Genomic DNA, 18,442 nt, shown 5'->3' on the forward strand with positions numbered 1-18,442 from the left:
AGCCTGATTACAGTTCACACAGTAAAAGTAGCTAAAATAATTTTTTTTTAATTTACATAAACTCATGTTTTAATTGAATAGCTTGGGACCAAGAATATGCTATGGATTTTCCGGCTGGCTTAATAGTGAACCCCACGAGAAAACGGCCTCCGTTAAGGAACAGCGTGTACTGAAGAATGGACCGCAACTGAACATAACAGACATTCAGAAAGCACAGTGGTATTGCTCAAATGTTCCCAAGTAGCCTTTATTTCACAAAATTATTTTCATTAAAATTACTTCCTATACCACTTTTACTATATGATACTATTCAAATGAAAATCAATCGGCAAATTTACAAATTATGCACTTTTAAGTCATCTACGTTGAGGCTGTACACATCAGACAGCATTAGCGCCCAAGCCTGAGTCAGTGAATTCCTAATGCTCTTCCATTAACCTGGACTTGGGACTTTCACGTTCGGTCAGGTATCCGTTACACCAAAGCAGCCTCTGAACCATATGTTACCTGGCCCAGGCGGAAGCTTAGATTTACTATGTTCTTGTGTGGTTTCCTCAGCCTGTTACTAAATCAATTAGCCAGTCTGTGTAGCCATGGCCTACACGAGGTGAAGTCTACTACTGCTACTACATGAAGGATGATGAACCAACAACACAAAAAAAATAAAAAAATTTTAGGATATAAGGTGAAAGTAGAAAAACTTCTGCATGAGGCCTGTATTAATTTTCTGTTGCTGCTTTAAATTACTACAAACTTAGTGGCTTAAAACGTCACAATTTTACTACCTTACAGCTCTACTGGTCTGAAGTCTAGTGGGCTTACCTTCAAAGTGAAGGTGTCAGCTGGGCTGTATTCCTTCTGGAGGCTCTAGGGGAGAATCAGTTTTCTTGCCTTTTCCAGCTTCTAGAGGCCACCTGCATTCCTTGGCTGGTGGTCCCTTCATCTTCAAACTAGTGACAGCTTGTTGAGTGTTTCTTGCAAGTCTCTTGACTCTTCTGTCCCCTCTTCTACTTCTAATCCTGGATTATCTGGGTAGGCCCAGTCTAATCATATTAAGGTCAGCCGATTAGCAAACTTAATTCCATCTGCTACCTTAAACTCCCTTTTGTTTTGTATCACAACATGTTAACAGGTTCCAATATTAGGACTTGGATGGGGCGGGGGAGGCATAGGGGCATTATTCCAACCACAAACCTGAACAGTTCTAAGTTTGCAGAGCTGAACACACAATTTTTAAGGGGAGAACTGTGTCTATCTGGCAAATACTTTTGATGGGCCAGTCTAGTTACGGAAAGGTGGCCTCAGGGAGGGGCCTAGTGGGCTAAGGCAAAAGAGCAGGAATCACCCCAAGGAATAAAAAAGTGGTTAAGTATCACGAGGTCTGGGGAACGGCTGGATAAAGGCAGTTATAAGGAGGGAAGGACCTTGCCATAGGAGGAGGGTCAGTCGGTGAGCAACCCCCAAGGGAGAAACAGCCGACAAGTTCAAGAACAGGGTTGTTACATATTCAGCTAAGACCTTGGCTGTGCTTAAATACCAGACCTCCCACCCATCTCTCCCAGATTCTGAGTAAAAATCCAAAAACCGCCTTGTTCCAGTGGAGACAGGCTGTGTGCTACATGGAGTCAACAAATGAGGAACAACATGGGAAATCATACCACAGAAACTTGCAGACAGCTTGAGGAGGGCCCAGGACATGGGGAAAAAGGGAGATAGGTGACTCAAGACAATGTTGTTTAATTTACAAAAGGACGGAGGCCCAGCTAACTGCAGGGCAGGAGCTGTCACTAGAGCAACAGTGGTCTGCACCTATGAGAGCAGCCGAGACAAGGCTAAGTTCAATCTGAGGACACTTGGCATCTCGCCGTCTGGGCTGCCCAGCCTTCTCTGCTTAGACCCTGCTTCAGGAACAGACTTTAATAAACCTTCCCAAGCCAAGTGGAACTCATTCAGCCACACTGAGCTAGAAAGTCAAATCCTATCACACACAGACTGAAGACACTGAACAGCAAGAGGGGAAAGGCCTGACCACCACACCCTAGTGAGAGCTACCACTGTGGGGATAGGTCAGGGACAATCACTCAGCCACTCTGCGGAAGCACCCGGTAGATGGCTGAGCACAGTCCTTCCTGACAGCCGAGCAGGCCCAAACTGTAGTGTGATCTCTCAGCAAAATAAAAACGATTAGAGAAGCAGTGGTTGGTTCCCTTTACACTGGGCAAGTTCCTGTAGTGTGGATCAAGACTGGGAAAGATTTATTCCCCTGTCGGAATGGGATGTGCCCTGAAGAGCTAACTCAAATGCAGAATCTTACCGTGTAGGCCTCTTCCGTTACGCATCTCAAGGTGGAATCCATGAAAGGCCAAGTTCACCTTCCGAGGGAAGTGGCCCATCTGAATCACTGCTAACACAGACTTTGTAGGACTCTAGACCTGGCCGATGCTTGCTGGTCAGGGCCCAGGCAGGCCTGCCTCACCTCTGCCCCATGGGGCAGTAGTGGACCCATGTTCATCTCACCAGCACCCGAACCTCAGTCTTCCTTCCTGACTGGCCTGAGAGTCTCCCTCCACATGCCAGGGGCTGGCTCAAGAATGGGTATGTGACCCACTGCTGGGCAATGAGTTATGACAAAAGGGCTTCTGGAAGTTTCCTTGAACCACAAGAAGGTTTTTCTTCTTCCTCTGTAATGGTCTAGTGTCTTGATACGCTGCCTGGAACTGCTACAGCCATCTTTCCACCAGCCTGATGAAGCCAACACTGAGGATGATGGAGCAGAGAGGAAACATTCGTTTCCTTCATGGGAAGCTGAATCAACCCCCTACGACAGGACAGGACTCCCTGCCACGTCAGAGGCTGAACTTCCTGGCTGTCCAGGCCTGCCTGAGACAGGATGTCTGTAGCAGGAGTTCAAGCCAAGTGGTGTGAAAAAGGCCCAATTAGAACTGATATTTTGGGAAGCAAAATGCTAGGTGAATGCGGAGAAGGTGGTCACATGTCACTCGGGTGGCTATACCTGGAGCTTTGTGAGGCTGGCTGTAGCGTCAAGGCTTGGAAACACTGATCCCAGGCTGATGAGGCAACGCCCTGTCATCCCCACGTCTGTGCCTCCCGGCAGTCGACCTCCTCCAGGGAAGTTGCCTGGGATTCTCCTCCTCGTGATTGAAAAGAATCCAATAAACACGTCCCTGGGAATTAATGTGCCTTCGGCTCACGTGGAGGACTAACCACCTGCTCTCTAAAGCGCCTCTTCAGAATGCAGTTAAAGCAGAAAGATGAAATGCAAGCTTGGCACTGGGGATGGAAGGAGACGCAAAAGGCAAGATGGGTTTAGAAGCACACTTCCCAGCAGCAGAGGAAGCTCAGCCGCATCTGCCTGGTGGCATCCAGACGCCTCTTTGCCTGTGGCTACTCTGAGAAGAGGGAGGGAAAATGAGCTTGCTTCTCCCTGTTTACATTAATCCTGCTTCCTGTTTGAGCTTCTGTTTCCTCAATGGAGACATTTTAATCCTCAATGAGTATTCTGGGTGAAATTCCCTAGAGGGGACATTCAGTGTGGTGAACAGTGACATCGGTCTTGGGGCACAAAAGTACACTTGGCACTTACTGGTTGGGTGACCCCAAGCAATGTTATTACTTCATTCCTGAACTTGTTTCCTCATCTATAAGATGGGGATAATAATAGCACCTGTTTCAGAATCATGAAGATTAAATACGTTAATGCAAGGGAGACACATATGTGCCTGGCACACAGTAAGCCCTAGACAAGTGTGAGCTACTGCTGTTGATACTCACTGTCTTCAACAGGGACGGAAGCTTCACACAGAAAACAGGTTTCAGCCACTCCCATGTTCTCCTGGTTCCTGAAACGAGCTGCCCTCACCCCAGTTTGTCCAAGCACATCAACATACTTGTCCTTTATCTCTGCAGGAGTTCGATTGGAGACAACTGTCCTATGGCTTTCATCTGCGTAAAAGAACCGTTTTGGGGACAAGACAGGAGAGTTTAATCTTCAAACTTGAATGACTTGGATGCATTCCTGTCAATATAAAAGATTCTGTCCGGAGCCGTGGAGAAGCCGAGGCCCGCCCTCCGGCTGTACTTCCAGCTCATGGCCCGGTCGTAGTCCTGCTGCAGATTCTGCTGCAGGGTGTCGGCCACCTTCTTGCTGAGGGCCATGTTGGGCCTGCCGACCGTGTTAGGGGGGCGACTGAATGAAGGGGACAGATTTTTAAAGCCACCCATGAGTTTGAGAAATTTCAGTTTCTGTTCCTCATTTTCAAAGCCAGCAGTATCCCATTGGCCAAACTGAGTTCCCTGTGGTAAGAGCAAACAGGTGGTTACTTTCCTGGCCTCCGAAGCATCTTCCCTTCCCCAGCCCCCAGCCTTGCCCGGGAGGACCCAGATGATCAAAGGCTTACTGCGCGCCAGGCACAGCGCTCGCAGGCACAGCGCTGGATCATCTTAACTCCAACCAGAGCCCTGTGAGGAACACTGTTGGTTCCCACTCTCCGGATGAAGAAATGGAGGTTTGCAGCTGGACCGGGGGCACAAGCCTACTTGGTAACCCTGCTGGAACTCCATCTTGGGTCTGGCCCACACCAGAGCCCACCCTTCACACTGAGTTGCCCGTCTGCCTTACTCCTTCTCCCCCAATTCACGGCAGACAGTACGACACACCTCACCAGCTGGCTACTCATCCATCAGCCTAAGGTTTCTGTCCTTTGGAGGGTGGAGAGGGCAAGCGGGAGTCTGAAATGCATTTCTCTTCGCAGAAGCGCTGCACTTCATAGCAGGAAAGGAGTGGAGGCCCCGGGAGGTGAAGGGTCACATGAGTCGGATGCTGAGCTAGCCCAGGAACTCAGGGGTCCCGATTCCTGCCCAGAGCACTCTACAACCCACGCACGAGTCGGCCATGTTTGAGAAAATACAAGAGAGCCCCTCAGAGCAGTGGCCCAAGAGAAGACTCCCTTCCCTCCCGTGTCTGTGGCCGAGGCCAGAAACCCAGCTCCCCATGAAGACTGTGACTTCAAAGACTCAGGATCGAGTCCCGCCTGCGTCACCCGGGTAAAGTACCTTAACCCCTGAGCCTCAATGTCCTCATCTATAAAACGGGGGCGTAACAGCCCCCGACGGGGCTTCACTGAGGCTCAAATCAGGTTTTACACCAACAGCTCAGAGCCCGACGCCTGGTTCGCTTTAAGTCCTCGAAAACTGCTCCTCTACCCACCCCACCCCACCAGGATTGCTGACCTCTGTGCCGCCTGGGAACTCGCCGCCTGTGAGCCAAATGCCAGCCTAGCACTTATTTCTAGGTCGGCTTTGGGCGAACAATAAGAACCAGTCATTGCTACAGCTAGCTGCCCTGAGTGAACTGGTGACAAGCTCTCCGAGCTTCACAGTGCCCCCAGTACAGGCACTAACAACTGCTTCCCCAGCCTTCACTTTCTAGAAGGAGAGGGCACCTCTGACAGCCCCGCACTGGGTCTGAGGAGAGAGCTGCCAGAGGCTGCCCAGTCCTGTGAGCTGCCAACCCACTGAGAGGGGACCCGGTCTCAAATCCCCACCATGTGCCTCAGCAGCCAAGTGGCCCCAGGTCCCAGGAGGCAGGGCCACCTAAAGCATCCCCGGAAGATCCCAGCCCCTATGCCCCCGGACCACCCTCCTGCTGTCAGGTCCCTCCAGGTATAGCCTCTGGGCCACTGCTCTGGATGACGCTGCCTTGTTTCTGGCCTTCCTCACTCAATCATGGAATCTTATCAGCTCTGCCCAGTTCAAGAGGAGGGAGAGAAAGGAGACACTAGAGGAATGACATAACAAAGCCCCATTCCATACCCCTCTGGGCCAGAGCATGAGTCCCATTTTACAGGTGTGGAAACTGAAGCTCAAAGAAGGGAAGTTACTTGCTAAAGTCTCATAACTATAGATGGTGGCAGAGCCAGGAACTGATCTCAGGTCTTTTGAGCCAAAGCAACTGTTCTTTTCTGTGCTACACTAGGAAAGCTTAAGACAGCGTTACAAGGAAGCAAGTCCTTCCGTCATCTGGATCCTCTGTCCCCCTCTCCCAAATCCACGTCTATTAACAAGTTCTCTTCTCTCCCCTGTGCCCTCTCCTCTACCCCAGTCCCCGCTGCCCCACATAAATGCGCTCCAGCAGTTCCCACCGCCCTGCCCACCGCACCCTCCCGTCCCTCTCCAGCCTGACCTAGCGGTCCCCATGCCATACACTCTCCCGTGCCACCTCCTGGGGCCTGGTTTGGAAATTTCCCATTCCAACTGGACCAGAGGCCTGCCACCTCTGCCCCCGCCCCTGTCCCAGCAGCTTTCTCAGGGTACCACCCACTGCTGGAAGGAGCTCGCCATCACGTGTCCCCAGCGACTGATGACTGGGACACCCTGCCCGTCCAGAGCCAGAGACAAGGTCCACGCTGCTTAGCTCAAGCAGCCAGCTCTCCAGGAGGGAGGCAAGCACCCGCTTCCCAAGAAAGGAGAGTAGCTCAGGACGAGCTCTGTGGAGCAGGGAGCCGGCTGGCGGGCGGGAGCTGCTTTGGGGCCAGATGGACTTGGTCTCCCGCCCCTGCAAGGTGAGGAGGAGACCCCTCGCGGAGCCCAGCGTGAAACTTACCGTCTGCTTCCTGGTGTCAGAAGCTTCCGTCCTGCCCGACTCACGATCGATCTCTTCTTGCAAGGCCTTTCGCCTCACCTGAGCAAGGGAAAGGAAAGGAAAGAGGGCAATTAGACCGCCGGTTTTGAGCTTCAAACCCAGGACAGAGAGGAGGTAGGGTGGGGGGACTGGAGGGGGATGGGCAGCTTTGTTCTGCTGCAGGCTGGGGGAGGCATCTGTCAAAAATACCCTCTAATCATGTAAGGGGCAATCCCTTGGCCTAAAACATACAGGCCTCATTCACCCTTCTTTTCCATTCCTTAAGAATGAATCTTCCAGCGGACTGCCCTGGCGGTCCAGTGGTTAGGACTCGGCACTCTCACTGCCAGGGCCCGAGTGGGTCAATCCCTGGTCAGGGAACCCCGTGCGCTGAGTGGTGCGGCCAAATAAATAAATAAATTAATGACTCTTCCTAGACACTGAGGCTTTTCCACCTTTAGCATTAGAACCTCTTCTGTTTGTAAGAGCCACCTGGGTGGAAATTTTCTCAAAACACATGCCCAAAGCCCTGCCTGTACAGAAGATATTGTATTTAACTTTCTTGCTGACAGCATCGTCTTCTAGAAAGAACACAGGCTCTGGAGTCAGGCACAGGCTGGTTTGAATCCTACCACTGCCATTAACTAGTTGTGTGGAAGTCAATTAATCTTTCTGTACCGTGGTCTATTTATCTGCAAAGAGATGGAAATATCAGCTACCTTGGAGGATAAATGGGAGACAGAGAACTGCGATACTGTGGTTTATAGTAAGAAATATATGACAAGAAATATATATATATATAAACTCATCCCCATTCCTGGCACAGAGTTCCAAAATCCCTAGGAATTTCCTAAGTGATGGGAACAATCAAAGTGTCCTTTGTTATGTTAATTGGGTGACTTTCGTAAGCACCTGAAGATGGGGGCTGGTTGCCAAGAGAACCAACCACCGATGAGAGGGTTGGAACTTTCAGTCCTGACCTCTGGGGAGGGGACTGGAGGAGGAGATTGAGCTCAGCCACCAAATGGCCAATGATTTAATCAACTGTGCCTCTGTAATGAGGTCTCCACAAAAACCCAAAAGGTCAGGGTTCGGAGAGCTTCTGGGTTGGTGAACACTGGAGATTTGAGGAGTGGAGCTCTCGGAGAGGGCATGGAAGCTCCACGCTCCATCCCACACACCCTGCCCTGTGCCTCTCTTCCACCTGGCTGTCCCTGAGTTATATCCTTTCATAATAAACCAGTAATCTGGTGAGTAAAATGTTTCTGAGTTCTGTGAGCCACTCTAGCAAACTAATTGAAGCTGAGGAGGAGGTCTTTGGAACCTCTGATCTGTAGCTGGTTGGTCAGAAGCACAGGTGACAACCTGGCTTAAGACTGGCGTCTGAACGGGGGACAGGGGTGGGGAGCAGTCTGGCGGGACTGAGTCCTTCACCTGAGCGGTCTGACGGTATCTCCAGATAGACAGCGTCAGACTGAGTTGAACTGCAGGACACCGCGTGGTGTCAGGGAATTGCTGGTTGGTGTAAGAAAGCCCCCAGCCCCACGATGAATTGCGGTGCAGAACGTAAGACAAAGAGTCCCCGGCACACAGCAGGGACACCTCACACACTGTTACCAGAGAGGCTCAAGGCCACAGTCAGCGCACCAATGACCCTGTGGTTTGATACAGAAGCTTCTAGGGCCCAAGGGTTCAGGTGTGACTTTAGCTGCTCCCAGTTTGTGGCCCCTCCTCTTCTCTTCTAATCTACCACAGGCTGAAATGAGGTGACCATTCATATAGTTCAAAACTACATAAAACAGGACTTCCCTGGTGGCGCAGTGGTTAAGAATCTGCCTGCCAATGCAGGGGACATGGGTTCGAGCCCTGGTCCGGGAAGATCCCACATGCTGCGGAGCAACTAAGCCCGTGTGCCACAACTACTGAGCCTGCGCTCTAGAGCCTGCGAGCCACAACTACTGAGCCTGTGCTCTACAGCCTGCGAGCCACAGCTATTGAAGCCCACGTGCCACAACTACTGAAGCCCGCGCGCCTAGAGCCCATGCTCCGCAACAAGAGAAGCCACTGCAATGAGAAGCCCGCGCACCGCAACGCCGCAACTGGAGAAAGTCCGCGCGTAGCAACAAAGACCCAACGCAGCCATTAAAAAAAAAAAGAAACTGCATAAAACAAATCCAAAGGGCAGCTGTAGGGATGAGAGAAAATGATGGTATACTCCTATGTCAGAGTCATGCTGCTGACGGGGAACATGTGGATGTGCACTCACTGAAGCGGAAAGCAGCTCACCAGCTGAATGAAAAAAGTGAACAGAACGGTATACAGAGCATGACTGTACACTGCTTTAAAATCACACATACACAGTTACAAAGGAAAGATCTAGAAGGATATAACAACCAAGGGTTAACAGTGATTATTAGGTGGTAGCAGGGGTCCCCAACATCTGGTCTGCGGGAGGTGAGCGGCAGCCAGTGAAGCTTCATCTGCTGCTCCCCGTCGCGAAGCTGGTCCCTGGTGCCAAAAAAGTTGGAGACCGCTGGGTGGCAGGATTTCAGGTTGCTTTCCCCAAACTATTTTTTTTTTTTTTAACACAATGAACTTTTTACCAGAAAAAGAAAGGGAGAGTTGGGGCAGAAAGCTTCACTTACATTGAGATCATCTGTCACCCAAAACAGAAGTTTTCTTTAAAACCGTGAGGTATTTAATAGGCACAAATTCATAAGAAGCAAAGAGGTGGCTGGTGGGCCTTGCCCCCGTGAGCGGCGGGACACCTGGGAGAGGCGCCCAGGGCAGGGGCTGGGCCTGGACGGGTCAGGGCCCCACCTCCATCCTCCCCACCAGCCACTGCAGCCCGGGCCCCCGTCCCCAAACGACAATGACCTGCAGGAGGCTGGGGAGCCCCTGGTTCTGGGGGGCCTGTGCTCTGTGCCAGGCCCTGGACTGGGCCCTGTCAGCATCAACCTACTGAGCCTCTCCACCCCAACTACCTCAGCCCCTCCCCTCCAGGGAGAGAGGCCCCCAACACCCCAAAGGCATTAGGAACTTCCTCGCAGCATCTTGTAGGCCCCCCTCCTTGTAGTCGGCTGCCTTGCAAGCACTCCTCCGTTTCTCTCCTGGAGCGGCAGGCGGCAGGGCCACGACATGGGCCGTCCCCACATCACACCCTGTTGCTTCTGTCCAGCAATTACTGGCTGACACAGCGTGAGGATGCAGGTAGGTGAACGGCTGCCACTTACAAAGCACAGGTCTCGGGCTCGTTTGGTCTTCACGGCCACCTACATGGGGGTCCCGGGGTCAGTGACTGCCAAAGTAACCTCATTAGTAATGGCCCAAGGCTGTACCTATGCGGTTACTATGCTGTCCTGATAGGCCTTGGGGTCCAGGATCATAAAAATATCCCAATTCTAGAATGTCCAGCTCCCACACAGGATCTGGGCATGACAGAAGCAGAAGCTGGTCCACAAGAGAACAACTTCTCCTAATGCTCCTGTACAACAACTGCATTTCTATATACTAGCAATATATACAACAATAAAAACTGAACTGAAATACTATTTACAATAGCATCAAAAATATAAAATACTTAAGGAATATTTGACAAAAGACGTGCATGACCTGTACACTGAAAACTGCAAAACAATACTGAGAGAAACTAAAGACCTAAATAAATGGACAGAGATGCCATGTTTATGGATCAGAAGCCTGCATACTGTTAAGATGTCAATCCTCCCCAGATTTGTCTGTAGATTCAAGGCAATCCTAATCAAAATCCCAGCAGCATTTTTTGGTAGCAACCAACAAGGTAATTTTAAAATTTATACAGAAGTGCAAAGGACCTGAACTAGCCAAAGCAACTTAAAAAAGAACAAATGCTAGAGACTTATACTACCTAATTTAAGACATTATATAGTTACAACAATCTAGACAATGAAGTATTAGTGTAAAGATAGACATACAGATCAATGAAACTCAACAAGAGTCTAAAAATAGACCGACACCACACTCACACACACACACACACACACACACACACACACACACACACACACACACACACACGGTCAACTGATTTTTTACAAAGGTGCCTAGGCAATTCAATTGAGAATTTAAAACTTTTTTTTTTTTTTTTTTTGCGGTACACAGGCCTCTCACTGCTGTGGCCTCTCCCACTGCGGAGCACAGGCTCTGGACGCGCAGGCCCAGCGGCCATGGCTCACGGGCCCAGCCGCTCCGCGGCATGTGGGATCTTCCCAGATCGGGGCATGAACCCGTGTTCCCTGCATTGGCAGGCGGACTCTCAACCACTGCGCCACCAGGGAAGCCCCTAAAACGTTTTTAACATCAAAATAACGCTAGAAACATTGGACAGCCAATAACAAGGAACAAATTATTGACACATGCAACAGTACAGACAAATCTCAGAATGATCACGCTAGGCGAAAGAAGCCAGTTTAAAAAAGAGCACATACTGTATAATCCCAATTATACACAAATCCTAGAAAACGCAAGCTACGACAGAGAGTAGTGGTGGCTACCTGGGGATGGGAAAGGAAGGGATGGAATACAAAAGGGCACAAGGAAACTTTTGGAAATGACGGGTACGTTCATCTTAATTGTTTAGCTGGTTTCCTGGATGCATACATGTCAAAACTCATCGAATTGTACACCTTAAATATGTGCAGATTCTTGTATGTCAATTATATTTAAATAAAGTTGCAAAAGACAAAAAAAAAAAAAAAGCTCCTGAATGGAGGCCAGGAGGTGGTGACGCGTGGGCCGGGCAGAGCACGTGCCCACTGCCTGGCTGCAGGTCACAGGGACATGTCCCCTTTTCCCCCTGCAGTGGTTATGAGGAGGGGAGGCCACAGGCTCCCCGCCACTGGAGGGGTAGCAGAGGCTGGCCTCGTTGCCTTTGGAGTCCCTGATGCCTCCGAGATCAGGATTTCGTGGCCTGCCGGGAGGCGAGTGTGCGTCTGGGGAAGGGAAGACGCCTGGGAGGACGAGGACCGGTCGTACCTGGTCTATGTGCGCCTCGTCCATGTTGCCCTTCTTTTCTAACACCACCTCCAAGTCCGTGTCTGGCTCCTGCAAAGAGGGCAGAAGGAGTAAGGCTCAAGCGGACGATGGCCTCTGCCCTGGCAGCCCAGCCGGATGAGATCGCAACAGAGTCCAGAACAGACTCAAGACTGGAGCGCTACACCCACCCCTATCGCCCACAGAACACCTGCCATCCTTTCTCTTCCACGATTCTCCCCAATTCTGTCCTGAAGACTGTGGCCCTGACCTATCTGACAGATGGACGCACTAAGGCTCAGAGAGATGAAGTGACTATCGTGCGGTTACCCCACAGCTCAGGGACAGGGCTGACACTAACCCAGGTCTCCCGACTCAGGCCTAGAGCACAACCTTTCCCGCCAGGCGTCACCTCACTTCCCAGGGTGACACCAAACCAGCAAGAGGAGAAAGGCCAAGGCCCCCATTGACAGTTGGGGAGGAGGGGCAGGCGAGGGCCAGGGAATGCAGAGGTGGGGCTGAGGGCCTGCAGCAAACCCGAATCCCCCCGGTTCTCTCCCCCATACCCCGCCCCAGCCCCCCAGCTCCGGAGTTCTGGTCGGTACCTTCTCTCCTGCCTGGACGACCAGGACAGGCTCTAACTCTGCTTCCCCGCCCCCAGCACTGGTGCATTCCACACAGCAGCTCGGGTACACCCTCAATTTACATCATGTTATATGTCAACGCCATCTCAATTAAAAAATAATAAAACCACCTCAACTGGGCCACACCACCCGTTCCCCAGAACCCTCCAGGGGCCCCATCTCATTTACATGGAAATCCAGACCCCTGTGGCGTCCACAGGCTGCCGGGACCCCAGCTGGCCCAGAGCCCGTCACGCCAGCCTCTTTGCTCCTCCCAGGGCCTCTGCACCTGCCGCTCCCTCGGCACAGGCGGCCCCAGCCCCTCACACGTCTCAGCTCCCACACAGAAGCCTTGCTGGGCCTGCATGGGCCACGCTCTCCCGGGCCACCCTCTCTCAGTGGCCTCAGCCCCTGTGGGACCATCTGACAGTAAGATTCAGGTTGGCCACTTTCCCCTAGTCCCTCAGCAGTGACAACTGCCACGTCCTTGCTTCGGGTGTGCTCTGCCTGGTACCCCGCGTCACCTGTGATGAGCCCTGGGTGGCTCTGTTCGCTCACATCACCTGCCAGGTCCCAGTGCTCAGCCCGCCGCCTCCTCCCTCCCCTCCCCAGGCAAGGAAGCCTGTCAGGGTGGAGAGTACATCTCTGCCGTCTTCACCAGGCTGCCATCCCCTCCCTTCCTCCTGGTAACAGGGCCCCGGTATTCCTCTCAGAAACCAGCTCCCCCAGTTTCAGACAGTGGAGTTACAGTGGGACTGACACCCTCAGCCCCTGTCCACTGGCTTCAGATCTGGGCTTCTGGTTTGTGACCCAACTGAGATCTGGGAGAGCAGTGCTGGGACTTTCCCTGTAATCGTTTTGGAGGGGCCGCCCCTCTCCTTTTGGGGGTGGCTTAACTACTATGAAGAAAGCCTGGAGTTGCTGGGACCATCTCACCACGGGGTTGGGGTGGGAAGGAACCTGATATTAAAACCAGCATGGAAAAATACAAAGTCCAGAGCTAGGGAAAGCCACACAGGCATAGCCTGCAATCTAAATCTATTTGATCCCTAAATTGTGTATCCTGAGTGCAGATAGCTATGGACATCATATTATCTCAAACTATTTGGTTCCTGAGCTTTAGATAGCAAGTGGCAAGAGTTCAGAAAGAAAGGGATTTATCTGAAAAGCTTATTCTAATTAATCCAGATCCTGAGTGCAGATAGTGAGAACTTGGGTAAAGTTTTGATAGCAAGGGATACCTGTATTATTGAGACTATTACACTAGCACCTGGATCCAGCTACACCTGAAGGTAGTAGCTCTCAAACCTTCTAGTTACATGTGTTGATAAATCCCCTTTTCTGACTAAAGGCAGTTTAATCAGGGCTCTGGCAGCTAAAACGCTGAGTGCCTGTGTGTGTGCACGCGCGCACGCACACACACACACACACACACACACACACACTCCCAACTTCCACCCCTATTCTCCAAAACACTGTGCTTCTGAAGGAAGCCTACCTCCTCCCAAGGTTCTCCTGCTGCTCTGCTCTCCTGCCTCTTCTTCTTCCTCTTCAGAGCGGGCTCCTCAGTGTCTGTCTGCTCTGCCTTTTTCTTGGACTTCATTTTCTTCTTCACAGGGGCCTTGGGGTCATCTCCTATTGGGATGTAATCCGGAGCTTCAACTTTGACTGACTTCTTTTTACTTCCTTTCCTACGGCTGCTCTCCACAGACCTGGAGAGCTCAGGGTGCCCCAGGGGGGTATCTCCCTCCTGGTGGGTTTTCTTTTTCTTCTTCATCTTCACGTTGTGCTCCCTGGGGCTCCCCTGCTTCCGTTTCTGTCCCGAGGCTGCCTGCTCAGGGACGCCACCTTTCCCAGCTGAGCAAGTGTACAAAGCGTCCCCGGCCTCACAGAAACAAGGGTCCCTGGCTGAGAAGGCTGTAGCTCCCTGCGCCTTCTTCTCCTTCTTGTGTTTTCTGAGCTTCTTGCCAACTCTGGTCACCTCCTCGCCCTGCCTGGGGTCTGGGGAGGTCTTCACCCTTGAGCCAGGGGACACGGACTTTCTCTTCTTCTTCTTTTCCCTACCAAGGGACTCAGATGGACCAAGTGCCTGCTTCCTGGGGCTGGGAGATGGCTCAATCCGTCTGGCACGTAACATGGTCTCAGGTTCTAGGGGCTCCTCGCAGACGGTGCTGTGACCCTTCTTCTTCTTCTTTTTCTTCATTAGAGGCATTTCGGGTGCCTGCTCTTGGACCACATTCTTCGAGGGTGATGTGGCTCTTGTGGGACAAACCTCCGCAAAATAACTGTCACTGTTTAAAACCGAGTATTGAGTCTCTGGTTCTTTAACTACCTTCTTCTTCTTCTTCTTCTTTTTCTCTGGGAGCCCAAGGCCCAGGTCTCCTTTGTGAGTCTTAGTGATCATTCCTGAAAAAAGAAATGGTACAAGTTATCCCCATACCAAGCCACCCTGAGTACAATTCCACTAGGTATTACCAAAAGTCACGTTTCCTGGAGTGGATGGTCTGAAAGGTTAGGGGCTGGGAAAACGGGCATGATTCCTGTGGAGCAAAGGGAAATATGATCGAAGAAGCAGAATGGAGTTTAAATCCTGACAGCCCCGGGTTGAAACCCAAGCTGCTCCCTCACCTTAAGTCAATCACCTACCCTCGCTGGGCCTTAACTTCCCCAGCTGGAAATGGGTGGAGATAACACTTCCTTCCTCGAAGAGCTGTTGGGAAGAATAAACGATAATCCATGGAAAGTGCTTGGTACATCATTGACTCCCTTTCCTAACCCCCTTCCTCAAACCTCTTAAGCCTACTCTTCTCTCCAGAAACGTACCCTGTGCCAGCCACTGAGGGCACAACTGCACTCAAGCCACAGGCCAGGCACGGCCCCCAGGGCTTACCTTTTACAGGACGAAGGGGACAGAAATCCTGAGGTCAGCTCCTCTTGCTGACTGTCACCAGAGGCAGCAACTGTGACACAATTAATCCATTCCCTTGCTTCATCTAAAGAGCGCTTCAGCTTTGCGTCTGGAAATTAACTGCCCCCGCCTGCACCGAGGGTGACTTACTCTTCTAATTACCTTCCCATGTGGCTAGTAATGAGAGCAGCAGCAAGGTATGGTGAGGAGCCCCAGCTGGGGCTGAGGACGCCTGCATTCAAATGGTGACTCACATACTCTTGCCACACAGCACTGGCTTCTCCGGGCCTGAGTTTTCCTATCCATAAAAGAGGCACTGAACCAGATCAGATCAGAGGCTAGTGGGGGAGGGGGGAGGGGAGGGAGGAGGGGGAGGGGAGGGGAGGGGGAGTGGGGCCACATCCAGCATACAAGCCTGTTTCACTGTTTTTAATTTTTCAAATAAACTGCCAACATTTAATGATTGGAGAAAACATAGAGCAACCTTGAACACTCAGCTTTTTTTTTTTTTTTTCTCCTTTGGCAGGGCTGGGTGGGGGTCAAGTACATTTCAGCTTCCATGAGAAGGGGTTGGGTCCTCAAGTACATTTCAGCTTCCAGTCGTACTACGTCTCTCACACCAGTCACCAGCCCAGTTCCTGCTCCCTGGACTAGATGATAGATGACATGGTGCCACTCAAGGAATCCAGAAACAAACGGCCTCTCACAGGAGCTTTGGACAGTGGGCAGGAAAGGCCAGGGAGCTTCTCCATCCTGCAGCTTTCTTCAGAGCCCAGAGGGTCCATACTGGACCTGCCTCTTAGCTGCTTCAAAATGCCAGGCTAGGCCAGAGCTGTAGCTCAAGTTCACTCACAATTGAAAGGAACACTCGCTCGCTTACTCCTGCCTGTCTGGTTTTCTGCTGTATTCCCAGGGCCCAGCTCTATACCTGGCACAGAGTGGGTGCTCAATAAATACTCACTGAACGAAGGAAGGAATGCTAGAGACACAGAGGTGAAAAAGAGATGACTCTGCCATCAAGAAGCAGGTAGGTGTGGGTGGGAAAGACGTGTGTTAATGATACAGGTGATAAAAGCAAGCACAGTGGTAAGGTCAGGGTAAGAGAGGTCATCTAATCTGGCCTAGCAGTTGTCAGGAAAGTTTCTGAAGGACAGAGGTTTCCAGCTTGGCAAGTGCAGGATGCCGGTGCTAGTCCCTAAGACAAAGAAACTGAGGTGGGGTGGTAGCGGGGGAGGCGAGGGCAGCGAGGGCTGAAGGAGACAGGCTGGTTGGAACAGATGCCTTGAGATAGCCATGTGGAGATGTTGGTGGACAGGTGGATGAGGCTGAGGTGACTGGGCTGACATGGGTGACGTAAATTTAGGAATATATGGATGGTAAGTAAGCCTTGAACAGAACGAGCCTGAGACAGAACCTTAAGGAATACTAACGTTTAAATGGGTGGGCTGAGGAAGAGGGGCCTGCAAAAGAGAGGGACAAGGTGCAGACGTGGAGAGGGTGGAGTCAAGGGCGCCAAGGGTGCCTCAAATGGAGGAGTGGTCTAGAGATCGAACAAGAACAAAGAAGCCAAGGGAAGGCTGTCCCCAACTTAATCCCCTTCTCTCCCCATCTCCGCCGTTCAAATCACTGTAGCATCCTCCTCTTTAGCACTGAAGATCCTTCTCTTCAAACCTGAGACCCTAAATGTATTCATTCCTTCAAGGAAAAGGGAAAATGAACCTTACAGCTTCTCCTGCGAACGCAAATGCTTTCTCCAAAAGCGCTTTTTAAAGTCTCGCGGTAGCCTCGTGAGGCTCGGTGTGTGTAACCCATCTCAGAGACGTGAAAACTGAGACTTGGAAGCTTTTAATTTAATTGCCCTGTGTCCCAAAGCCAGCAAGGGGTAAAACAGGGATTCGAAACCAGCCCGCATAACTTCAGAGCCTGTGCTCTCCGCATAATGGCACCAACACCCCACTCCCACCGCAGGCTCACTAGCAGGAAGCAAAAGAGCCGGGAGGCGAAACTGCCTCCTCAAAGGCTCTACCGCGCCAAGGCTTCCGCACCAACACAGAAGGAGGGATTACGCCGGGTCCCGGGCCCAGCTCCAAGGCGGGAGAACTTGCTGGAGACTGCGGCCTCAGGCCGGGGCGAGCGCACACCGGCGACGGGGGGGAACTTGAATCTGAGGGTGCGGGTCGCCCTCCAGTCCCTCGGTTCTCCGCGCAAGTCCCCAGGCCCAGTCTCCAGCCCCAGCTCCGTCCTGCCCGGTAGGCGCCCTCCTCACTCACCCGAAGGCCAAACTTCCCCGCCTCCACGTGAGAGCCCACTCCGCCGTGACCCGGAAGTCAATCTCGACTCGCTGGCCCGCCCCCGCAAGATGCGTTTACTTCCGGGTCGAGGCCTAGCGGGGAGCGCGGTTGCCGTGGAAACTGCAGCCATGGCGGCTCCGGGACAGGTGAGCGGTGTCTCTCAGCGCTTGGAACGGGGGCTTTCAACTGAGTCGTGCATCACCGCCAGGACGCCAGGGCCCGTCGTGTCTCCCGTGTCCCTGGATCTGCGCGTCTCGCCGGGACAGGTTGCGGAGCTGCCCGGCAAGAACCTGTGGGAGCAGATCTGCGAAGGTAGGCAGCCCGGGCCGGCCGAGAGGGGCGGGACTTGGGCGGCCAGGTGGGGCCGGCGCTTCCTGGGCGCCTAAGGTGCGTCCGGCGGCTGACGCGCGAGGCCTCCTGGCAGCGGGCCCGCCGGGCTCCCCATGTTACGTAGGGGAAACAGAGGCTCTGAGAGGCTTGCCCGAGGTTAGTCAGCGCAGCCTCCAGCCTGCATCCATAGTCAGGTCGAAGGCAGGGGAAGGCGGAATAAAGGGGACCAGCTGGTGTGGGCCAGTGGTGCTCAAATCTCATTTAGTGAACAGGAAAGAATCGCTGGGACGGAGATGGGGAGCTTGTTTAAAACATAGGTTTCCAGGCCCCGCCCACAGGGCTCCTAATGGGGTGTAGGGGATCTGCACTTTGAACGAGCACCCCAGGTAATTTTGATGTAGATAATCTGTGGCCCACGCGTTGAGCAAGCCTGGTCTAGACAGATTTGGCTTTAATCCTCTTCTTCTTAGCCTTCCTTAAAATTCGTAAGTGGAGTTTGTTTAGTTCACCTTCTTTTGTGGGCCTACAGGTACCCTTGATCATGAGGTCCCGCAGTACTCCTCACATACGTTGGACAGGTTAGGCATACCTCCGAGATGTTGCAGGTTGTGTTTCAGACCACAGCAATAAAGCGACTCAC

General features: G+C 52.1%; 2 protein-coding genes across 4 annotated transcripts in view; one reads left to right on the forward strand and one right to left on the reverse strand.

The window, feature by feature from the left end:
• Nucleotides 1-116: 116 nt before the first annotated feature.
• On the reverse strand, nucleotides 117-17,525 carry KNOP1 (lysine rich nucleolar protein 1). Its single transcript, XM_060031841.1, has 5 exons — nucleotides 17,452-17,525; nucleotides 13,772-14,679; nucleotides 11,654-11,722; nucleotides 6,623-6,700; nucleotides 117-4,314 (listed from the first exon to the last, which is right to left on the reverse strand). The coding sequence occupies exons 2-5, from the start codon at nucleotides 14,675-14,677 to the stop codon at nucleotides 4,003-4,005; spliced, it is 1,365 nt and encodes a 454-aa protein (XP_059887824.1). The 5' UTR covers nucleotides 14,678-14,679; nucleotides 17,452-17,525; the 3' UTR covers nucleotides 117-4,002.
• Nucleotides 17,526-17,580: 55 nt separating this feature from the next.
• Nucleotides 17,581-18,442, forward strand: part of IQCK (IQ motif containing K) — a 126,189-nt gene continuing 125,327 nt past the window's right edge. For all 3 annotated transcript variants that reach the window (XM_060031847.1, XM_060031846.1, XM_060031848.1), the window contains exon 1: nucleotides 17,581-17,784. In XM_060031847.1, the coding sequence (XP_059887830.1) occupies nucleotides 17,601-17,784 (184 nt within the window). In that variant the 5' untranslated portion in view covers nucleotides 17,581-17,600. The remainder of the gene's footprint in view (nucleotides 17,785-18,442) is intronic.

The sequence above is a fragment of the Delphinus delphis genome, chromosome 15 (genome assembly GCF_949987515.2).
Source record: "Delphinus delphis chromosome 15, mDelDel1.2, whole genome shotgun sequence".
NCBI classification, from domain to species: Eukaryota; Metazoa; Chordata; class Mammalia; order Artiodactyla; family Delphinidae; genus Delphinus; species Delphinus delphis.